The sequence below is a fragment of the Berghia stephanieae genome, chromosome 14, assembly GCF_034508935.2.
Source record: "Berghia stephanieae isolate SIO BIC M18660-M18661 chromosome 14, UCSD_Bste_1.3, whole genome shotgun sequence".
Lineage (NCBI taxonomy): Eukaryota > Metazoa > Mollusca > Gastropoda > Nudibranchia > Aeolidiidae > Berghia > Berghia stephanieae.
Window position 1 is genome coordinate 28,711,007 of NC_088373.1, and position 25,415 is coordinate 28,736,421.

Sequence of the window (25,415 nt, forward strand, 5' to 3'; positions counted from 1 at the left end):
GGACGTCGTTCAAATCCACATTTAACCAGATGATTTAATAGCCACTCTAACAGTCCAGTAGAAAACTGCATAATTCCTAAGTCAGATTTTAACAGAAATGACTTTAGGATAGATCAAAGTCTACCCAAAAAGGTTGTATAATCACCTCCGATATTATTTTTAGCAGTAGCATCATAATCTTAATGACAAAATATTTATTATTACCCCTAGAGAACATTTTCTATATCAAGTTGATCAAAGCACAATATCAAATTTACTTGTTTGTATTTCTTTGCAAACCACACAATGTATAGAATAACCACCCACCATTAGGGTTATAGATGACAGGCAGAGATAAGTTGTTTCCATTGTTGATTGCAGTTACAACAAGATTTCCTTTAGAATTCAGCCACTGTGGTACACCAGTAGGTATTTCACTTCCTTCAATGACACTGCACGTCTAGTATGTCCCTTATTGATGTAATCTCCGTCATTGGGACAATTTATCATTTCTACCTCCGGTAACACTGGGGAGACGAGATGTATTTTGTAACAATAATAATGTTTGTAATAAATCATACTAATAATAATATAAAAAATACCAGGAAAGATACAAAGAGAAAAATGATATTCTGTTTACCAAAATGAATTGATTAGAACAAAAAACTGTAATTCAGATCAGATATTACCAAAAGATGACTGTAGTGATAGATAATCCAGTAACGGAAGAATGTTATGAATCATCTGAACTATGGTGAGCATTGTGACAAATCTGGTATTGTCAGAATGATATTATGAACAAAATCTAATATGAGTCAGAATGAATTATGAACAAAAGATATGTGATGATTGACAAAATCTGATAGATGTCAGATGATATGATGAACAAATCTGGTATGATGCTCAATGATATGAGTGACAAAATCTGTATATGTACATGAATGACATTGATGAACAAAATCTGGTATGATGTCAGAATGAATTGATGAACAAAATCGGTATGATGTCAGAATGATAATTGATGACCAAAATGCATGGTTATGATGTCCGAATGATATGATGAACAAAATCTGATATGATGTCAGAATGAAATTGATGAACAAAATCTGTAGATGTCAGAATGAATGATGAACAAAATCTGATATAGACAATGATTGATGAACAAAATCTGGTATGATGTCAGAATGATATTGATGAACAAAATCTGGTATGATGTCAGAATGATATTGATGAACAAAATCTGATATGATGTCAAATGAATTGATGAACAAAATCTGGTATGATGTCAGAATGATATTAGATGAACAAAATCTGTATGATGTCAGAATGATATTGATGAACAAAATCTGATATGATTCAGAATGACATTGATGAACACGAATGATATGCATGATTGATGAACAAAATCTGATAATGATGTCATGAATGAATATTGATGAACAAAATCTGGTATGATGTCAGAATGATATGATGAACAAAATCTGGTATGATGTCAGAATGATATTGATGAACAAAATCTGGTATGATGTCAGAATGATATTGATGAACAAAATCTGATATGATGTCAGAATGATATTGATGAACAAAATCTGGTATGATGTCAGAATGATATTGATGAACAAAATCTGGTATGATGTCAGAATGATATTGATGAACAAAATCTGGATATGATGTCAGAATGATATTGATGAACAAAATCTGGTATGATGTCAGAATGATATTGATGAACAAAATCTGTATGTCAAATGAATGATGAACAAAATCTGATGATGTCAGAATGAATTGATGAACAAAATCTGGTATGATGTCAGAATGATATTGATGAACAAAATCTGGTATGATGTCAGAATGATATTGATGAACAAAATCTGGTATGATGTCAGAATGATATTGATGAACAAAATCTGGTATGATGTCAGAATGATATTGATGAACAAAATCTGGTATGATGTCAGAATGATATTGATGAACAAAATCTGGTATGATGATATTCAGAAATGATATTGATGAACAAAATCTGTATGATGTCAGAATGATATTGATGAACAAAATCTGTATGATGTCAGAATGATTTGAGAACAAAATCTGGTAGATGCAGAATGACATTGATGAACAAAATCTGGTAATGATGTCAGAATGATATTGATGAACAAAATCTGGTATGATGTCAGAATGATATATGCAATTGAATCAGAATGATCTGATAAAATGATGAGTCAGAATGATATTGATGAACAAAATCTGGTATGATGTCAGAATGATATTGATGAACAAAATCTGATATGATGTCAGAATGATATTGATTAACAAAATCTGATATGATGTCAGAATGATATTGATGAACAAAATCTGGTATGATGTCAGAATGATATTGATGAACAAAATCTGGTATGATGTCAGAATGATATTGATGAACAAAATCTGGTATGATGTCAGAATGATATTGATGAACAAAATCTGATATGATGTCAGAATGATATTGATGAACCAATTTCTGTAATATGTCAGAATGATATTGATGAACAAAATCTGATATGATGTCAGAATGATATTGATGAACAAAATCTGGTATGATGTCAGAATGATATTGATGAACAAAATCTGGTATGATGTCAGAATGACATTGATGAACAAAATCTGGTATGATGTCAGAATGATATTGATGAACAAAATCTGGTATGATGTCAGAATGACATTGATGAACAAAATCTGATATGATGTCAGAATGATATTGATGAACAAAATCTGGTATGATGTCAGAATGATATTGATGAACAAAATCTGGTATGATGTCAGAATGATATTGATGAACAAAATCTGGTATGATGTCAGAATGATATTGATGAACAAAATCTGGTATGATGTCAGAATGATATTGATGAACAAAATCTGGTATGATGTCAGAATGATATTGATGAACAAAATCTGGTATGATGTCAGAATGATATTGATGAACAAAATCTGATATGATGTCAGAATGATATTGATGAACCAGATTTTTCTGGTATGATCTCAGAATGATATTGATGAACAAAATCTGATATGATGTCAGAATGACATTGATGAACAAAATCTGGTATGATCTCAGAATGATATTGATGAACAAAATCTGGTATGATGTCCGAATGATATTGATGAACAAAATCTGATATGATGTCAGAATGATATTGATGAACAAAATCTGGTATGATGTCCGAATGATATTAATGAACAAAATCTGATATGATGTCAGAATGATATTGATGAACAAAATCTGATATGATGTCAGAATGATATTGATGAACAAAATCTGATATGATGTCAGAATGATATTGATGAACAAAATCTGGTATGATGTGAGAATGATATTGATGAACAAAATCTGGTATGATGTCAGAATGATATTGATGAACAAAATCTGGTATGATGTCAGAATGACATTGATGAACAAAATCTGGTATGATGTCAGAATGACATTGATGAACAAAATCTGGTATGATGTCAGAATGATATTAATGAACAAAATCTGATATGATGTCAGAATGATATTGATGAACAAAATCTGGTATGATTTCAGAATGATATTGATGAACAAAATCTGGTATGATGTCAGAATGACATTGATGAACAAAATCTGGTATGATGTCAGAATGATATTGATGAACAAAATCTGGTATGATGTCAGAATGATATTGATGAACAAAATCTGGTATGATGTCAGAATGACATTGATGAACAAAATCTGGTATGATGTCAGAATGATATTGATGAACAAAATCTGGTATGATGTCAGAATGACATTGATGAACAAAATCTGGTTTGATGTCAGAATGACATTGATGAACAAAATCGACTTTAATGTCAAAATGATTAGAATTTGATAATGTACGTAATTTGAAGTTTAAGAGACAAAACTCTCTATCCTAAATGAACTCTTTCATCTTTGTTCAAATCTTATAAGTTAGGCTTAAAATTGAATTTTAAGATTTGGGTTCATCCAGATATAATACCGTTTTGAGACGATTGGTCACATTTTTATATTTCAAAGAATTTGGTCCAAAATAGCACTCTTGGTGTGATTTATTGTAATTGATAACAGTATCAAACAGAAGATGAGAAAAATTGTCAAAAAATTATAGGCAATGAGGCAACTTTGAATTTGATTTTAAAACACACAAACACACACACACACACACATACACACACACACACACATAATTTTACATATTACAGTAAGTCAATAATTATACAAACATAGTTTTCAAATATTCATCACATTTGTCACCACACATGTAGGTAAATTAAAACAGTCATTAGGCTTGACTTGAGAGCAAATTCAGGATAGTCAAGTAGGACTGCGTACATCATGAATGAACCCATCAGTCATTTCAGATTGGAATCCAATACATTCCAATGCTCTGAACTAGACTATGGAAGAGCTACAGATACAACCAACGGTAGCCAAAGTATGCCCACATGAAAGATTTTCTATTCAAGTGATGAGTTTCCTTGGGCCAAGGTTGAGGTGACAACAATCATTTCGATGGTCGGCGGATCAAATCTTGGAAGTCTCGATTTCTGAAGTCTACATAAGAGCTTTTCACACCATGTTTTATTTAATTTTGGGCAGATCATACCTCTGATGACAGCTCGTATGTAGACTTCAGAGTTTTGATCCGCCGGTCGTGAAAGTCGAGACTTCAGAGTTTTGATCCGCCGGTCGTGAAAGTCGAGACTTCAGAGTTTTGATCCACCGATCGTGAAAATCGAGACTTCAGAGGTTTGATCCGCCGGTCGTGAAAGTCGAGACTTCAGAGTTTTGATCCGCCGGTCGTGAAAGTCGAGACTTCAGAGTTTTGATCCGCCGGTCGTGAAAGTCGAGACTTCAGAGTTTTGATCCACCGATCGTGAAAGTCGAGACTTCAGAGTTTTGATCCACCGGTCGTGAAAATCGAGACTTCAGAGTTTTGATCCACCGACCATCGATTTGTATTTATCAAATGTGACCCAATGTCATGTGTCAATCTGGTATTTATGTCGGGATGCAGCCAATGCCAAAAAGTGAGAACGGTAACATGATCATAAATAATCTAATTTGTATCGTATCGTATTGTTTAAGAGCAAATAGGTTCTAAAAACCTTTAAATGCTCTGTAAAACTTTCACGCATAAATACAATTTATCAAAGTTATATTAACAACATTCAAAACAAAAAATTAAAAAATGTTAAAAAACATTTAAAAAACAATTTAAAACACATGTTTTGGACATAAATTTAAATTCACTTTTCATCATCTTAATCACTGTATAATTACATAACACCGTTCTTGAGATGATGGAGTATATATTCATTTCCACGCAGTTTTATGGACCATAACTATCAAGTTTGTTTGTTTGTTATATGACATATGATATATGATATATTATTGCTATCTTTGTTTTATTACCAGCGTGATTATCCACAACTTACCCAGATTCAATTTTGTAGGACCTTCTGTCTTTGTCCTTGAGTCATCCCATCCTAGAACTGTCAAATCCATGTATGGTGTAAATCTAAATTCATAGTTCCCAGCACCATTAAGCTGATTGATGGGTAGATTCAATTCACATTCGTAGTTGTAATAAACAGTACGGGGTGAGTCATTACCTTCATCTGTCGTTTTCTTGGAATTTATATATCCCGATGTCACTGATTTCCATGTCTGTAGAAGAGAGCAAAATCATTTCAAAATGTCAATTAGCAATATAACATCACAACTCTAATAATCCCACTTGTTTGAGGTGTCTCTTTATTTGTATCTTGGGATTCTCTATTTTGATATAATCTGATGAAACTGGAGAAGAGTAAAATAAAATTTTAAAATCCAAGGATAACAAATCTATACTACTTGTATACTAATAATAGTTTGGTGGATTTGTGAATAAGTAATGGCAGATTCAAAATAATACTTGATAAAGAAACAATCAATTCCCTGTTGATTTATTTGTTTGTTGCTTTAGGTCTCTTCCAACACAATTGAGGTTATATGAGAGACCGCTGAAACAAAAAAAACAAGCAATCTAACAAAAATAGTACAAATGTAAATCAATATCATAACCTAAAGATATCATAAGCTAAATTATAAAAACCAAGAACAAACAGGAAGAAGATTTACAGAAAAAAAAATATCCCCTGTCAAAAATACAATCACAAACCAAAGAAGCAGGATAGGCTAGTAAAGAGAAGAAGAAACGACAACACTATCGGATCGTACACCCATGCGAACATCATAGGTATATGATTCAAGGGTGATGCTCCCATCCAACCACCTGCCCGGTTGATTTATGATTAAATCTAAATACAGAGGATATTAAAAGGTCAGTTGGCCTAAATCACCCTTTACATGATATATGGTATGATATGATAGAACGCTGTATAAATGGTTTGTTATTAAAAGTTATATCACAATTTTAGTTTTAAACATGTCTTGACTTACCTATATCAATAAAAGAAAGAGCAAGTCTGACTCTGTGCGTGTGTGTGTGTGTGTGTGTGTGTGTGTGTATGTGTGTGTGTCGACTACAGGGAAAACCAGATTACTTTGACATTTTTATCCTTCAGTTGCAGGATACCCAAATTTTTGCGATTTAGGTCGAAAATAAATCAATTTTATTAAATTTCTAGGATGTATGATGCAGTTTTAAACAGAAAGAAAAAGCACAGCATTATGTTTTGATGCGTTGAAATGATTACTAACATAAATCCAAGAACTCTACTCGTTCTTCTCCTACACTGTATTGTAAAAAAGGAACAAAGTCGACCTCACTCAGCTCTTTGCTATTTATTTTGGACCTGAGTTGAGTGATTAGGTCTCACTTTAATATTGATGCTTTGCATTTCGATAAACTATTTATGACATTGCCAATCAAATCAACACACGAAATTGTGTGTAACCTTTAATGTTTCTTGTCTGATTGATATTGATGCTGTGCATTTAGGTAAAATACTCATGACATCTGCCAGCCAGATAAAACCTACCGACACACAAAACTATGTGTAACCTTCCACGTTTATAGTCTAATTGATAGCATTTAGTGAGTACTAATATTTAAAACGACTTTCTAAAAATAACAAAAAGCTGAGTGACGCTAATTTCGCTCCATCTATAATTTAGTAATAACTATTTACTAACAGGCTGTTTAAAATAATACCAAAGAGCTGATTAACATTAACTTCGTTCCCTCTATAATTCAGGTCTAAACGAATATGAGAGATGGATACCAGTGGGGAACGAGCAGAAATGACCAGAAACGACAGGAAAGAAGATTGTGTATTAATGCTATGTACTAAGGTAAAATGCTTACAACATCTGCCAGCTGGATATCACTCACCAACACACAAAACGGGTGTTTCTTTTTTACGAAACTCGTCAAAACGGGCCAATGTTATGGAGAGTGGGCAGCAGTGGGGAGTGAGCCATGGACTCAGGGAAGTGTACACCAGTGGGGAGTGAACCTGGGATTATGAGAAGAGGATATCAGAGGGAAATGAACCTGGAACTATGGGAGACGGGTACCAGTGGGAATTGATGCTGGACATGGGAGGTGGGCACCTGAGGAGAATGATCCTAAAACTAAAATAGATGGGCACCAATGGGGAATTAACCTAGGACGAGGTGCCTACAAAAGGCAGAAGCCTCTTATGGTTTTCACACTTCTATGTTATGACGATCGACCCAATCAGCAAAGTCTGATCCGCATTCGTGCACCGTCGCTTACCCGCCGGGTAGCATTGTCACAACACACGATTCGACTAGATGCTCTGCCGTCTCAGGTTCTTGCCCACAGCAGGTATATGTTGGACAGGTAGACAAAAGGCAGATATCAGTTGAGAGTGAACCCAGAAGGTACTTCATTTTTCCTAAAGCTACCAAAACCGTCTGAAATAATGGGAAGTGGGCAGTAATGGGAGGGAACCAGGGACTCAGGAAAGTGGACACCAGTGAGGAGTGAGCCTGGGACTATGGGAGGAGGATATCAAAGGGAAATTAACCTGGGACAATGGGAGATGGATACCAGTTGGAAATGACCAGAAACGACTGGAAACAATTGGAAAGAAGATTCATTCTGCGGAGAGTGAACCCGAGATTATCTAAGGTTCAAACCAGAGAGGAGTGAACCTGGGACTATGGGAAGTGGACACATTGTGTGGAACGAGACCAGGACGCAGAGATGTGGATACCAGGAGAGAATAAACCTAAGACTATGGGAGGTGGATACCAGTGTGGAAGCTAGGAATATGGAGAGTGAGCACCATTGGGGATAAACCTGGGATTAGAAGAGGAGAATGAATCTGGGACTACCGGAGATTTTGGAAAAAAGAAGTAACCTTCTGGGTTCACTCGCCTCTGGTGTCCAAATTCTATTCTCCACTAGTTCCCATTGGTGCCCACCTCCTATAGTCTCAGGTTCATTCACCTTTGGTGCCATCTCCCAAAGTCCGGCTTCAATTCCCACTGGTACCCATCTCCCAAAGTCCGGCTTCAATTCCCACTGGTACCCATCTCCCATAGTCCCAGGTTCATTTTCCTCAGATATCCTCTTCCCTTAGTACCAGGTTCACTCCCCACTGCTGCCCACTCTCCATAACATTGGCCCGTTTTGACGAGTTTCGTAAAAAAGAAACACCCGTTTTGTGTGTTGGTGAGTGATATCCGACTGGTGGATGTTGTAAGCATTTTACCTTAGCACATAGCATCAATTCCCAATCTTCTTTCCTGTCGTTTCTGCTCATTTCCTACTGGTATCCACCGCCCATATTCCAAGGTTCATTTCCCTCTGATATCCTCCTGCCATAGTCGCGGGTTCAATCCCCACTGATGTACACTTCCCTGAGTCCTTGGTTCACTCCCCACTGCTGCCACTGTCGTTTTGTCGTTTCCAGTATTACGTAGCACCCAGTTTGTCAACAAGTTGAATTACACCAAACAACTGATTCTGACTCAAACTTTGACACAAAACAAAATGGAGGACAGGCTTCATTTGATACAACTTTTGGATATAAAAAATAAAAAAAAGTATTTTTTCTTGGGTTTTATTTTTTTTAAAAATGATTTGATATGATAAAAAATGAGCTTAACTCCTGGAAACAAAAATTAAAGTTATACTACAAGAAGGATTGTTCTTTCTTTCGCCACTATTTTGAAACCACTTGTGATTAAATTCAATCATTGGCATTGTTCAGCATAAATGGAGAGTGCTTATTTCTAAAGGGGTATAATTTGCTATCAAAAACACTGTAATTTCCGATGAAAGGTGATTAAAGCAAATCGATTTAACATGTATTTCCAGCAACACTAATCGAATTAATGTGATATTTTTAGAAAAAAAAAAGAAGAATAACATGTTTTAACTGTCCAAAAAATATGTTCCTAACTCAATTATGAAGAAAATGCCCGCACTTTTTTAAAAGACTACTATTTAGAGATAAAAACTCCAGCTGATGGCAGAATCACGCGGCTTTGAGTAGCTAATAAAATCATGTGCTTATAGATGTGTGTATGAGTGTGCTTATACACACATCATGTGCTCTTCTTATTTTAATTGTTTAATAATTATGGTGACATAACTTTGTTCCCATCTTTCTTTACATAAGATTAAGATAAATTGGATTGACAAAATTAAAAAAAAAAGAAGTGTGGAGAAGAGCAGGACAAGAAGACGTTGAAAGGCAATTATACAAAAGAAAATAGAGATGGATAGGACACACACTTAAGAAAGCAAAGGATAATATCACAGACACACAGCCCTGCATTGGAATTCATCCGGAAAGAGGCAAAAAACAAGACCAAGGTAACCTGGAGAAGAGAGCTTCTGGTAGAGATGGAGAGGTCTGGGATGTACTGGCAGGAGATGGGAAGAATGGCCAAGAACAGAAGAGGATGGAAAAGTTTCATCAGTGGTCCATGTCCACTGTGGGATGAAGACTGAAGAGAGACCCAAAAACTGCGGGCTAGACAGGGCAGGGAAGAGAGGGGGGGGGGGGGGGATAATACCAGAATTCACTACTATCCACAACTTTTTTCAAAGAAAAGGACTTCCAGCCCGGCTCTAGAAAAATCCAAGAAATATAAGTTATAGGAGGAGGAGGGGGGGGGGGGGGTAAAGCAGATCTCATCAATTACTACATTAATCTCACAAGACTAACAAAATGGTGAATATGTCAAAAGTCTCAAAATTTGTACATTTCAAATGTTTAAACAAGACTAAATTGAGCATTTCTATTTACAAGCAGCTCTTTCAGTTTTCTGCCAAGTTTTCATTGTTCTTGTTTGTTCTTGATGACCTAAGAATGCTGACAGCATTCTTGGGTTCCATGACCCTCTGTAAACCAATTGTACGTATATATATATATATACAGGGGTGAGAATGACTGGCCACAAAAAAGGAGGAACTTTTCATCGTGAAGATCATGACCCATCCATGTGACCATAACCTATAAATTTGAATTTCACTCAAATTTACTGAGATGCGATCCAAAATTTGTCTCACAGCAATTTCTGACACGACCCGGTTGAATTTCAAAAGTTCAAAGTGTAATTACATTTGGTGGTTGTAGTAGCGATGATGATGTGGTGGTGGTTGTAGTAGTAGTGGTGGTAGGGATGAGTGGCAGTGATTGTAGTAGTAGTGGCAGTATGGATGATGTGGTAGTGATTGTAGTAGTAGTGGTCATATGGATGATTGTGTGGTGGTGGTTGTAGTAGCTGTGGTAGGAATGATGATGTCGTGGTAGTTGTAGTGGTAGTGGTGGTAGGGATGATGATGTGGTGGTTGTAGTAGTAGTTGTGGTAGGATGATGATGTGGTGGTGGTTGAAGTAGTGGTGGTAGTTGTAGTAGTAGTGGTGTTAGGGATGATGGTGTGGTGTTGGTTGTAGTAGGAGTGGTGGTAGGGATGATGTGGTAGTGGTGGTAGGGATAATGATGTGGTGGTGATTTTAGTAGTAGTGGTCTTAGTCTTAGAGATGATTGTGTTGTGGTGGTTGTAGTAGTTGTGGTAGGAATGATGATGTGGTGGTAGTTGTAGTAGTAGTGGTGGTAAGGATATTGTGGTGTTATTTGTAGTAGTAGTGGTGGTAGGGATGATGTGGTGGTGGTTGTAATAGTAGTAGTGGTAGAGATGTTGATGTAGTGGTTTTGGTGAGTGTTTTTATTCTGTGATGATAATAGCAATTTGTCAAAAAGGAAGAAAATGTCTCGGTCTATCGATCAAACATAAGCAAAGTGTAAAAATAACAGGAACATAATTTTATATTAGTATTATGTAACTGTATATTACTATTACTAGTATAAATCCATTCTTATAATAAGACATAAATTTATTATTTGTAAACATTTAATGAATTGTCCCTAAATGCCTACAATTTTATTCAAATAAAAGGCCAGTGTTTTGTTTTGGTTTTTACTATATAAAGCAGGTTACAATATCTTTGTTAGGGTACCGAAACCTAGTGGTTACTCAGCTTATAAATACAACCCAAGAATCTCTCAAATTTAAAGCCATAGTCCAAAGGTAAAAAGAAAGAGTAGTTAACTAAGCCAATCACCATTGCTCTATTCTAATATATTATCTCTGTATAACCAGATGATTTAATGGATGGTTGCGAGAGAGAGAGAGAGAGAGAGAGAGAGACAGAGAGAGAGAGAGAGAGAGAGAGAGAGAGAGAGAGAGAGAGAGTGTGTTAATCTACTATCCCTATGACATAACAATGAAACAATACCTTAATTTTAAAAAAGCGCACGAGGATTTGTGTCATCCGTCGCGAACAAGGTTGCCAGATGCCCACGTGTGTGGCGAAATATATAATTTTGTTTCTTTTTTTACATTTTATTCATCTATCTTTGTCTCAGTGACATTTATCCTAGTCTATTCAATTTTCTGTTTGTTAAAATTTAGTTCATTTTAAGTGGGCCAGTCTTAATATTGAAAGCCATATGATTTTCTATTTAGCCACTTTTGAAGTCGAATTTGGTCAGGTTAAAGTCTGGCCATCCGGCAGCCTTGCCTCGCCACGTCATTTTCTTGTCGCGCGATGGTGGAGCAAAATGGCCATCTCCATATTTTCACTCATTGAAATGCAAATTGGGTTGATGTTTTGTGAGAATACGGGAAAAGTACTTATCATAATTGAATGAAATTTGAAATATAAATAGAAGAAATGTGCATATATAACCTTGTGAGCGACAAAATCTCTCCTCTTTGTAGTTTAGAAATATTGTACTCCAAAGAGTAAAAATCTATTTTTAATGGTCTTCTGGTAATCGTACGAGTTTTGTCGCTTGACATAATCTAAAATGATCTCTTTTCTAACTGTGTGCCAACTTTCAGTCAAATTCATCGATAAACAGCGCCGTAATTAATTTTTCAAAATAGCATATACGAAACGGCTTCATCCCATATATTGTCATGAATTTGGGCACTTCGTGAGCGAAAAAGAGGCCCAAAGATTTGTGCGGGATAGTCATTGCTAACTACCTGGTATCGGTCCAGTGCAAGTATTCACATCTAATTGTCATCTAATACTTGTTTACCAGACGTTTAACCCATAACCAACGTGCTAAAAATGATGGCATCTGTTTTCACTGACATTTTGACAAAACAATTGACTTTTTGATAAAATCAAAGTGTTGTTTAATCAAACTGAGAGTTAAACAAAATGCCAACTTAAAATTTGGCTCACAGGAATTTTAGACACCACTCAGAGGAATTTCAATGCCGAAAGAGGAATTTCCACATACAAGAAAAGGGAATTGGGATGGTATTTGGCATTATGTTTATATATCCAATAGTTCTAAATTGATAACTGATACAATAAGTAAACACAATGTCAAATACCAACCCAAAGTCCCTTTGTTTCAAATGAAGTAAATAAAGTAAAGCTCTAAAACACGAATTTGTGGTGGTTGTAGTAGTCGTGGTAGTGATGATGTGGTGGTGGTGGTTGTAGTAGTAGTGGTGGTGATGATGTGGTGGTGGTGGTTGTTGTAGTAGTAGTGGTGGTGATGATGTGGTGGTGGTGGTTGTAGTAGTAGTGGTGGTGATGATGTGGTGGTGGTGGTTGTTGTAGTAGTAGTGGTGGTGATGATGTGGTGGTGGTGGTGGTTGTAGTAGTAGTGGTAGTGATGATGTGGCGGTGGTGGTGGTTGTAGTAGTAATAATAGCAATGATGATATGGTGTTGGTGGTTGTAGTAGTAATACGAGTAATAGCAATGATGATATGGTGTTGGTGGTTGTAGTAGTCGTGGTAGTGATGATGTGGTGGTGGTGGTGGTTGTAGTAGTATTGGTGGTGATTGTAGTAATAGTAGTCGTAGTAGGGGGGGTGGTGGTTACAGTGGTAATGGTACTGATGATGTGGTGGTGATGGTTGTAGTAGTGGTAGTGATGATGATGTGGTGTTTGTGTGGTTGTAAAAGTAGTGGTAGTGATGATGTGGTAGTGGTTATTGTAGTAGTAGTGGTAGTGATGATGATGTTTGGTGATGGTTGTAGTAGTAGTGGTAGTGATGATGATGTGAAGGTGGCGGTTGTAGTAGAAGTGGTAGTGATGATGATGTGCGGGTGGTTGTAGTGGTAATGGTACTGATGATGTGGCGGTGGTGGTTGTAGTAGTAGTGGTAATAATGATGATGATGTGATGGTGGTGGTTGTAGTAGTAGTGGAAGTGATGATGATGTGGTGGTGGTTGTAATAGTAGTGGTAGTGATAATGTTGATGTTGTTGTACTAAAGTAGTGGTAGTGAAGATGACGTGGTGGTGGTAGTGGTTGTAGTAGTTGTGGTAGTGAGGATGATGTGTTGGTGGTGGTAGTGGTAGTGGTGAAGATAAGGTGGTGGAAGTGTTGGGAAGGGGGGGGGGGGGGGGGATTCTTGATGCAATATGACCTCACCGGAATTTGACAGAAGTTGCCTGTAACCCAGAATTTTTTGCTCCAAACTGGATTTTATTCCGGCGAAACCGGAGTTTTGGCATCACTGCAAAAACTACCTTCAGGTCAATTGTTTACGCCATGCAAGATTTGGTAGCGATTGGTTAGGTGGATCTGGAGCCTTAGTGATAGTGGAACAAAAAAAACGGATTGGCCTAATATATAATAAGATAATATACACCAAGTATTGTTTTTTTTTTCGGTAAGAAAAATGCTTACCCCACTTCCTTTCCTATACTCAAACCGACAGTCAATTTCAGGGTAGACATTGTTGACATCACAAGTCCATACAACATTTTGTCCATTACTGGATAGTACGATGTTGGTACACACGGGGGCTGACTGAAATGCTGTAATATTTTATAATAGTGATAACAATATCAGAACACATTTTTCATCTATTCTTTTTTTTTTTTAATAGACTTGGAAAAGGGGGGGGGGGGGGGGGGGGGGGGGGGGGGGAGTTATGATGTACAACCCATTAAATTTTTGCCAGCAAGCACAGATATAATGGTGATTGAGCATTTAAAATTATATTTTTACAAATATTTATATTAAATTCTATTTGTCAATATAATGAGAATTCTTTAAATCATTTACTAATATCCATATTGCATTACATTGTCTTCATAACTCGTGTTTTATATATAAATTCACAGGGATACTATTTAAGTTAGCTTTGCACAGTAGCAATACCATAGCCGATCCTACCGAAGCATGGTTATTGCTATCACAAACTGACTGAAATGTTTATTTATAAAATCTGCTAAGAGCATGATGGAACCCATATAATGTTAGGTCATTTGACATTAAAAATCACCATCTGGTCCCCCCAATACTAGATTCATTTGCGCACACCAACTGATTTTATTAATGGGTCAATTTTGATCGCTGACAGCTCAAAAGATCCGTCTCGATCTATGTTAATTTCCACAATAAAGCAGTATAATAATCAAAATAAATGACTGCCTGTTTATAATATAGCTTTTATTTCTCTGCAAATATAGCGGGTTCTCCACTAGTATATAAAATTATATATTGTGGTACTTATTCATACATATAGCCTTCAGCCTTCCTGAATGTCGTGTGCTATCTTTTAAAAAGGAAATTCCTAAAGCCACCTAAATTATTATCCTCTTAAAGATCATTTTATAAGAATCTAGAACTAGTAGTGACACTAATCTCAACCAGAGAGAAGGCCAAAACTCACTTTTGGCCATTTCAAGTTAAATGTATTATTAAAGGAAAAACTGGAAAAAGCAGTAAAAATGGTTAAGTACAGATGAGAATTGACAGGATGTTTGTAAGATATCTGAACTTATTATGATCCTTTGTACTGTATACCAAAATGAGAGCATTTTGTCATTTGATCTCATTTTGCCACGAGCTCTCAGTGCTATGTGTGAATGGTAGAAAGAACAAAACTTGAAAATCCAATGTATCAATGTTGATTTCACACACTAATGTAAGCTACAGGTTTCAAATACTATAAGGAAAATAATGGATCGACACAGTGCAAAGTAATGAAGGATTTTACATCCTATTTACTATCGTATGCACTACACTCGAAGCGATTTCAGGACAAGTGCAATCGCTACATTCATGATTAATCCAAAAACCACCAATTGCTTGCAGTTGTTTTATAAAATACATACAAAATATATAACATATTATTACATTTTATACACCATTAAAGAGATCAAATGTCGCTTACAACAGTAAATGAAATCAATGGCAACATAATATCTGCTCTATCGACAAATACAAATATTATTTGTTATGAGTTGTACTTGCATACGACTGACAGTCGGCATATCAATCTTTTTAAGTACCAATTAAACATTTTGTCATTTCCTTTTTTTCAACATTCCATTAACTGTAAAAAAAGACATAACTGTGTTCTCTCTTGATATACATGATTAAACTAACATTTGACACGGTCTCTTTTTTTTTGGGCAATGATCAACCAAGACAGCATAACAGTAAGCCTTTCCTTTGTTGTGTGAGATTGGCTCATAATGCATGAGAACTCACTGTTGTTTGAGAGGGTCTTTTTTTTGTTGTTTGTTTGTATTTCTCTTACTTTTTTTTAAGGGGGCCGGGGGGGGGGGGCATGATCAATCCTTTGGATGATGAAATACAAAACCATGAGTGACTGGTCCTCTGAGTTTCTCTACCTAAATGAATTAACTCCTCGTTCATTCACATTGAGAATCTGTTTGTGCAGTCAAGATGCATAGATTTGTCACTGTATGAATCAATATATGGCCTATTATTTAAAAAATAAATAAAAAAACAAAACCAGTACCGACTGATTTATCACTCACTACCTTTGATTGTTTAGGCTTAGCTTTGATCCCCTGTTTCATCGTATCATCCCTCAATGTGAATATCTTGTCTACAACTGATTTGGGGCCACATTGGCCAGTTAATCAATGATATTCCTTCAGCCCTTGAAAATCCTTATGGCCCATGGAGCTGGAGTTCATCCCAATTACTGTGGTTTTAAATAATTACAATTGTTGTCTTCTCCTTAAGGATGCTAATCTATCCCAAACAATATCTGCCAGATTTTAAGCTTTAAGTTATTCAATCACTTCTGGGTTGAACGAAAGGTCCAAAGAAAAAAAATTGACAACAACCAGGACCAATACTGCCATTTTATTAAAGAACACAGTATGTGCTATGGAGTTAACTTTGGATATACTGTGTTTTTAAAAGCAACGGCAGTATGTATAATGCCAGTTCCTTTGCTTCTGATGCAATATCACCTGAGCTATCAAGATCCTCTTATCAAATCAGGACTAAAAAATAAGTTAATACAATAAGAATATCAGTCCTCCTGATTTAGTCATTGAGTTCCTGACAAGAATAATTCACAGCATCTCTCTGTACTTAAAAAAAGGGAATTGCTCTTAATGATAAAATAAAGAGAGAAAAAAACTAACAAACCATAAACAAGCTTTTACTGGATTTGACCTCGCATTACAAGGGTGATAATGACGGATAACCAAATCACAACTTAGTCTCTTTTTCGTTCTTTAATCACAACACTGTTCCACATTTCAACTCTTACTCACGTCCATTTGCTCATCTTATTTCAAAATTAGATTCATTAATTCACTCTTCAAGTGCAGAATATTGGTTTCCATTAAAAAATGGAGTCACTCACATTTATATATGGCCGAAACACATGTTTCTGTGGTCTTCATCCATGTCTTCAGTCGGCATATTTTGTCCGTAGAATGATTTTATAGATATTTTTTTTCTTTTAACCAGCCAGAATAATGATAAAGCCATTATGCTCATTGTTCATACATTTAAATTTGCTGGGAATGCGTGACAAAGATTATCGTCCTACTCATTTGATATAAATTAAGAACCTCAAGGACCATTAGACCAAATGATAACTGTTTACTCTTGTTGAGAAAATGTCCTTATCAGCAGATCAAGGAATGTCATAAGCCCAATGTTAACAAATAAAGTGCAAAAATATGTAAACCCCCCCCCCCCCTCCCCCCCTTTTAAAGAAAGCAAATGACAATGAGGATAAATATTTGTCAATTTATAATTTTTTAATTCAACAGAATACTCACAGAATACATTGAAATCACATTCTCCGAGTTTACTGGTACCGTCAAACCAAGACCAAGTTCTCTGACTCAATGATCTGTCTACATTTTGTATAGTCATTGTCCACTTGTATTGATTTGAATTGAAATCTTCCACTGCACAGGAGTACCGATCTAGATCCAATGAACTTTGTTGTTGGGGGGTGACATCAGGCCTGCACGAAGTCAGTGTTAAAATACCAGCTTGACCACCTGCATCGAATCCCCAAATCAATCTCCTATTTGCCTCACCATCTTTATCCACATATTTTGTTAAGGTCAGGTCAGATCCCTCTGCCACTGGATTAGGGGAACATTGGTCTGAAAAAAGAAGAAAAAAAAAAAAAAAGAAATACAAATATATAAATATAAAAGTAAAACACATTAGAAAACATTTGTACTGATTTTATAAAACATTAATTTAAGTAAATCAATTAAGATACATCAATTATCCGAACTTGTAGGTAATTAATTTACATAGCTTGATAATCTAAAAAGAAAGAAGAAGCTGCAAATAAGATTTAATCTGTAAAACTTTTCATCCAATATTCTGATCAATCATATCTCCAGATCTAGACACTTGACAAGCAAAATATCATCTACATAAGTGAGGAGAGTATCATTTTTGTAAGTTCAACCACGCAACTTTTCAGAATGATCAGAGGATTCAAACTCGATTCTCTTATTCTACTTTATAAATCTTGAAAAAGGTAAAGCCACAACCAAATCACTGACAAATTATTAAACTAACAATCCACCTTACACACTATAGGATTATATTTTTTTTTCATATCTAAAAAAAAGCATCAGTACACTTTTAACTTATTACTTGACTCTCTACAATCGTCATCATTGAAGACAAAAGGGAAAAATATAGTGGCATGCCAGGTTACGTAAGAAAAGTACTCATTCCTTTTTCAATTGTGTTGATGTATTTAAAGTACATCACACAAAAGCACACCTCTTTGCTTATTAAAAACATGAGTTTTCATTCATATTCATAATCACGCATCTAATTTGTGTCCAAACTTGAGGTCACTTAACATACACAAATCATTCCTATGATGCTAATTTATATCAAATGTTCAAAAACTGGCTTTATATTCATATACAAAAAAGAAAATTTTTAAAAATTATGCCCTTACTCAAGGGTAATTAGATAACGTCACCTGGGCATTCCATGAAGTAGTCCTTCAGAGTCCAGAGTTTATCCCGGTTTCTAGAGCATGAACAGACAATAGCAAATGCTTGCTACCCTTTGGATAGGATGCTAGTCTATCGCTAGTCTATAGACAGGTGGTCAGAAACAATATTGATTGCACCCGAGATCAATCTTGGTCCCTTTGCGCATGAAGCGAGTGCTCTAGAAAATGAACTATCGGGACCCCCCCCCCCCCCCCCCCCCCCCCCCCCCCCCACATTCCATGAAGGAATATAGATATTCATTAAACAAGACGTCTGATGTCAAAAGGAATCACCCATGTTGTCCAAAGTGAGCAAATTGGAGATTAATAATTTTGCCAAGGAAAAAAAAGGGCATAAAGCAGGGCTTCAACCCGGGACCTTCTGGATCACTGTGCAATGCCTTAACCACTCAGCGCCAATTCAGATACAAAGTACAATAAAAATTCCCTGGAAAGCTGTGTCACCCATGTTTGATAGTGTAACATGTAAATACAAATAATTAGATTGACCTATTCAGAGTTTTCTACAAACTTTTAATCTTTCACCATTTTACCATGTCACCACTGGGTCGATGTGTCATTGCATCTAGTGCCTGGGAGACAATTGTGTGGATATATGGGTGCGTGTTGGGTTTTATGGGGGGGGGGGGGGGGGGGGGGGGGGAGGTGCCTGCTAGTTCAGTTTGATTTTTTTCAGCGGAAAATTAGATATGAAACATCCCTGCTTTAATGAAAAATTAAAAGTCCCCTTGGAAAAAAAAAACCCAACCCCCCCCCCCCCCCCAAAAAAAAAGTGGTCCATCAGAGTCATAAAGGTCATTGTTTATCCCGGTTTCTGTAGTATTAAACCGGCACTAATTGCTTGCAATGTGTTGGATAGAATGTTAATTTATCTCAGAGTATTTGCCATCAGATCAAATAGACCCGGCTACACAATCATAAAAAACAGAGATGTAATTACAGTTCATCTACAATAAACGGAGGATATAGATTTGAACTTTATAAAGGATTTGATGAAAATAAGAAGCTGTAAAATACCTCATGGCTTTTGGCGTGCTCTCGTTTATGACGACTTTAGGAAATTTAGGATGGATGATATCATTAGTCATCAATATTGAATTTTATAAAGCTGATAGGATTTTTTATAAAATATAAAACAAAACAAAAAAAGGTTACCTGCTGAAATGGCAGAGATGGTAGCCGATGATAACAATAGAATTGTGATGAGTTTCATTGTCCAGTCTTTCATGAGCTCTATCTTTCCATCACAATCACAAACTTTAAAACTGAAAGAAAAGACAACTATGAAAATCGAGCCATATCTCCTGTGCCCCTACAAAATAAAAAATAAATTAAATAATATACATTTTTGCACAATCTTGACAGTCCCTAAACAATTATATAATTTGATCAATGCATTTAATTAAATCATGACTTCAATTACACATTTCCTGTTTAAAGAGTCATGTTATTTTCCCCATGAAAAAAAAAACAAATTACATATAACAGATGAGAGGACGGAAAATAGATTCTGACCACATGACCTAAAATTTAAGTCTGGCCACCACGACGATCGATATCTTTAAAACTCCATATTGTTACAGATTAGCATTGATGAGCCCAGAGGCCTTTTGCCTTACTAATTCAGATTCTATCCAGTTATCTCCCTTTTTGCTCACAGCGACAGTGTAATCTCTTATTCTTCACATAAAATTTAACTCCCCTTTAACCTTATATAATCAACTCTCACTATATCTTAATTCTACTTTACACTTAATGATCTTAAGTGAAGAAAAAAAGTGTACTTTGATCGATGGTCATTTCGTTTTCAATTGAAATGAGTCAAGTCACATGTCAGCCTTCCAGTCATGCAGATCTGATGAAGTCAAACTGAAAAACAATAAATAAAGAAAACAAATAATGAGCCATCTCCTAAAGCATTTAATGAATGAATTTGATCTTTTTCAAGAATAATTTAATGAGCAATAGTTTTGAAGAATAAATAATCTGCAAAGAAAGCATAAAGCGTTTAAACAATGTTTTCTAACATTTCTGTGAATTTAGAGCATAGGAATGATGGTGCAAATAACTTTTTTCACATATTTAAAGACCCCCCCCCCCCCCCCCCCCCCCCCCCCCCCCAACCTGCCCACCATACTAAGTTAAGAGGTGGGAGAATGACTAGCCACAAAAAAGATTGACATTTTTCAGCGCGTAGATCATGACCCTTCCATGTGACCATAACCTATGCCATAAATTATGTGAATTTCACTCATATTTACTGGGATCAGAAAAAATGTTGCGATTAACCGAAAGCTTTGATATTTGACTTAGGATTGGAAGGTTCTCATGATATAAAGGAAGTGGAGGAATGTGGAACCCCCTCAATGAGCCAAGAATCAGGCTATTCCATATCAAGCCAAGCCAGAAACTACCAGAAGCACTTTGTGATCTCAGAGAGAGAGCTATACAAGTCTTGGATAAAGAGAGGCGTGGCAAAGTGGAGCAATTGCTATTGGAATATCAAGATATTTTCGCAATCATTTAATTTGATCTCAGGAATTTCCAGGCAAATCAGCATCACATTGATCCGGAAGAGGCAAAGCTGATCAAAATTAGATTTGCGTCGCACCCAGACTATCTGTAAGCAATGTCTATTACATAAAGTTCAATCCACAAGACACTGATGCATATGCTATGCGCTGAGCTCCTCCTAGTATTAAATGGAGTAGAGAAATGGTAAGGCAATCGAGTTGAGAGACTCAGGAAGAGGGGCACAATACTTCCAATGCATGATATTATAGGAGTATGCATTTATGTTAATAGGTTTACATGTGGCATTACAAGCAGTTTGAATCCACCCAAATAATTCCCGCTATGCATTAACTACAGCAACCTCACCTGCTGAATATCAAGAAATTAAGAGGATTATATTGCCATACAGCAGATGCTTTAAGTAATTCCTTCATTAAGATCGATCAAGGTTAAGAGTTTGCCTAGACATAAAGATCAATTAACAAAATGAAGAAGTTCAAATAAATTAAATAAGGATTCACACAAGGCAGTTTGTATGTCTATTTTAATGAGAAGGAAAATTCTGGCTTCTAAAAATTCTGCTATCACTATCACTATTTCATCATTTGCTCTGACATTTAATATAATTTTATCCCTGCTCTCTCTCTCTCTCTCTCTCTCTCTCTCTCTCTCTCTCTCTCTCTCTCTCTCTCTCTCTCTCTCTCTCTCCCTCTCTCTCTCTCTCTCTCTCTCTCTCTCTCTCTCTCTCTCTCTCTCTCTCTCTCTCTCTCTCTTTCTCACTCTCCCACTCACTCCCCGCCCCCCAATGTGTGGGTTGTCAAGATTAATAACTAATAGAACTTCTTACCATAATTATTAAGAATAAAATATGTTATTATTATTATTATTATTATTATTATTATTATTATTATTATTATTATTATTATTATTATTATTATTATTATTAATATTATTATTATTATTATTATTATTATTATTATTATCTTTATTATTATTATTATTATTATTATTATTATTATTATTATTATTATATTATTATTATTATTATTATTCTAGATAAATAGGTTATTATTATTATTATTATTATTATTATTATTATTATTAATATTATTATTATTATTATTATTATTATTATCTTTATTATTATTATTATTATTATTATTATTATTATTATTATTATTATTATTATTATTATTATTATTATTATTATTATTCTAGAATAAAATAGGTTATTATTATTATTATTATTATTATTATTATTATTATTATTATTATTAATATTATTATTATTATTATTATTATTATTATTATTATTATTATTATTATTATTCTAGAATAAAATAGGTTATTATTATTATTATTATTATTATTATTATTATTATTATTATTATTATTATTATTATTATTATCTTTATTATTATTATTTATTATTATTATTATTATTATTATTATTATTATTATTATTATTATTATTATTATTATTTATTATTATTATTATTATTCTAGAATAAAATAGGTTATTATTATTATTATTATTATTATTATTATTATTATTATTATTATTATTATTATTATTATTATTAATATTATTATTATTATTCTAGAATAAAATATGTTATTATTATTATTATTATTATTATTATTATTATTATTATTATTATTATTATTATTATTATTATTATTATTATTCTAGAATAAAATAGGTTATTATTATTATTATTATTATTATTATTATTATTATTATTATTATTATTATTATTATTATTATTATTATTAATATTATTATTATTATTCTAGAATAAAATATGTTATTATTATTATTATTATTATTATTATTATTAGTATCATTATTATTATTATTATTATTAGTATTATTATGTTATTTATATTATGTGAATACAACTGATAACAATATAATATCTAAATATATGGGAAACAAACTTGATGACTTGCTGACAAAATGAAATAAAATGTATATTGTATTAAAAACTTTAAAAATATATACACAAAAAAATGCCCATATATAACAAAAAGTTGGAAAGTATGTATTAATAACAAAAATAGTAAATGATAATACTGAAAACATTATAGACTAAATTTTAAATAAGTGGGAGAGAGAAGAGAGATAGAGAGAGAGAGAGAGAGAGAGAGAGAGAGAGAGAGAGAGAGAGAGAGAGAGAGATCGTGGTAATTTGAAAAAAACAAACAGACAAAACTAAATTAAATCTCTTTGCATTTGCAACGCTCTGTAGAAAGAAGACCAAAAAAGAAAAAGAAAAAAAAGTGGTGGAACACGGATTCGAACACACATCATTGGCTCCAAAAGCCTTCTAAGGCAGACGACTTAACCGTAACTATTCGGCCTTGACACCCACATGAATGTTTGACGCATAGTGTGTATATACAGTGTCCTATTATCCATCGACTGATTTATTGTTGGTTAATTTTATGCTTTTAATGATAATTTATTAACTTTACTTATTTCTATGTGCATTACAAAACTTTCCATATTCTGGAATGTGGATAAATGTTTAAAAGAGCTGAGTTTTAAAAAAGTGTCTGCGTATAATCGTCCATTGTTATTGCCAGACAGGTGTCTGCCAACAACCGTTCATCGTTATTGCCAGAATGTCTGCCAATAAAAAAAACGATTATTGGCAGACATGTCTGGCAAAATGTTCATACCGTGGTGGATAAATGGAGGGGTATCCTTTTCTGGACTTTTCAGTGTTCAGACTCAGACAAGAGACTTCTCTCTATTGCTGACTAGATAGATAGTCTACGCAGAGGCTATTTTTACAGTCCTGTAAAGACGGTACTCAGATCTATTTTTACAGTCCCATATGATTCTGCACTGGATTTTGGCGGATGCTGATCCAAGTGAGGTCCAAGACCTCCCCAAAATTCCATCCTCAGAAAAGGACCTATTACTATTCTAGACTATCAATGCAGGTCTTAAACTTAACTTTAAATCAGGAAGTTGACATTTCTGAGGCAAGGCAGTACTTCAGTGTGGAAGCCTGGGTCAAGGTGCTTGATTTAATTAAGAGAAAAGAGAAATCCCATGGATGGATTTGCAACATATGTACTGAATCATATGGAACAGTAGGGAGATAATAAGATCTGAGTACCGTCTTTAACCATTACAGTATCAGTAACTGAATTACAGGACTGTACTGTAAAAGTAAAAATAGCCACTGCGTTATTTATTCGAGCTTCAAACAGCAAAGTTTGCATTAACTATAACTATAATGGCACACTTCTTATACAAACCTGTAATGACTTAAAACATAAATAATGATGTCCCCACAAAAACTAACTGGATTTTATCTTCAATAATGAAGCAGTCGACACAACAAAATCTTGGAGTAACAAGTGTAAACATATTAACTTCCTTGTTGCTTTGCAGTTAGTTGCAGTTTACAGTTTGCAGTGTGCCAAATTTATTTTCTTTTTAAAAAATGCCAAAACAAGTTACGAACAATTGCCAAATGGAAATAAATCTCAATTTTCTTATTCCATTGCCATAAGTACTATCTTTATTAATAAAATTAAATTTTATTTTAAAGTGATAATTTGTCGATAAAGTAGATGTAGTTAAGTGATTTGAAAAAAAAAACAAACAAACAAAAAAATAATTTTAGAATGCCAAACTGTCAGACCCTACTTTTTGAATTTGGTATTAAAAACGCGACAAAGGCATTCCAAATGCAGTGAAAAACAAAGAGTGGCTGGGCAACTTATTCGTTATTGTAATATAGAACAGTAAAGGAAGGTGCCCCAAACGTAAACAAAGGTCGAGAAGCACGTGGCAAACCACATGTTCCTGTCTTGACAGCTCACGTTCCAATGTAAATAATAGAAAAAAATAACCTTTAAAATTTGGCTGTTAGGTGGCAAAAGAAACACATATTCATAAATACTCGATCACGCGTCAAATAATATCTAAATATTGATTTTTTATTAAACAAATCGTAAAATTTATCAAAAATTACTGTCGGTCTATTTTTAGACCACGGTCAATCTCATTCTCCAAAATCAATGCGCTTGTGTGAACAAAACAAGAACTATTTGAAATCTGGTTTTCGGAATAATTTAGCCATATACAAAGAATTTAAATAAATAACTATTTTATTTGTACGTATTTGTTTTTAACTGACT

At 34.4% G+C, this 25,415-nt stretch overlaps 1 protein-coding gene across 1 annotated transcript; it reads right to left on the reverse strand.

Moving 5' to 3' along the window:
* Positions 1 to 306: 306 nt before the first annotated feature.
* LOC144959447 (uncharacterized) lies at positions 307 to 24,676 on the reverse strand. Its single transcript, XM_078892038.1, has 7 exons — positions 24,528 to 24,676; positions 20,525 to 20,609; positions 19,896 to 20,005; positions 17,521 to 17,856; positions 14,144 to 14,274; positions 5,428 to 5,659; positions 307 to 506 (listed from the first exon to the last, which is right to left on the reverse strand). The coding sequence occupies exons 3-7, from the start codon at positions 19,966 to 19,968 to the stop codon at positions 385 to 387; spliced, it is 894 nt and encodes a 297-aa protein (XP_078748164.1). The 5' UTR covers positions 19,969 to 20,005; positions 20,525 to 20,609; positions 24,528 to 24,676; the 3' UTR covers positions 307 to 384.
* Positions 24,677 to 25,415: the final 739 nt, after the last annotated feature.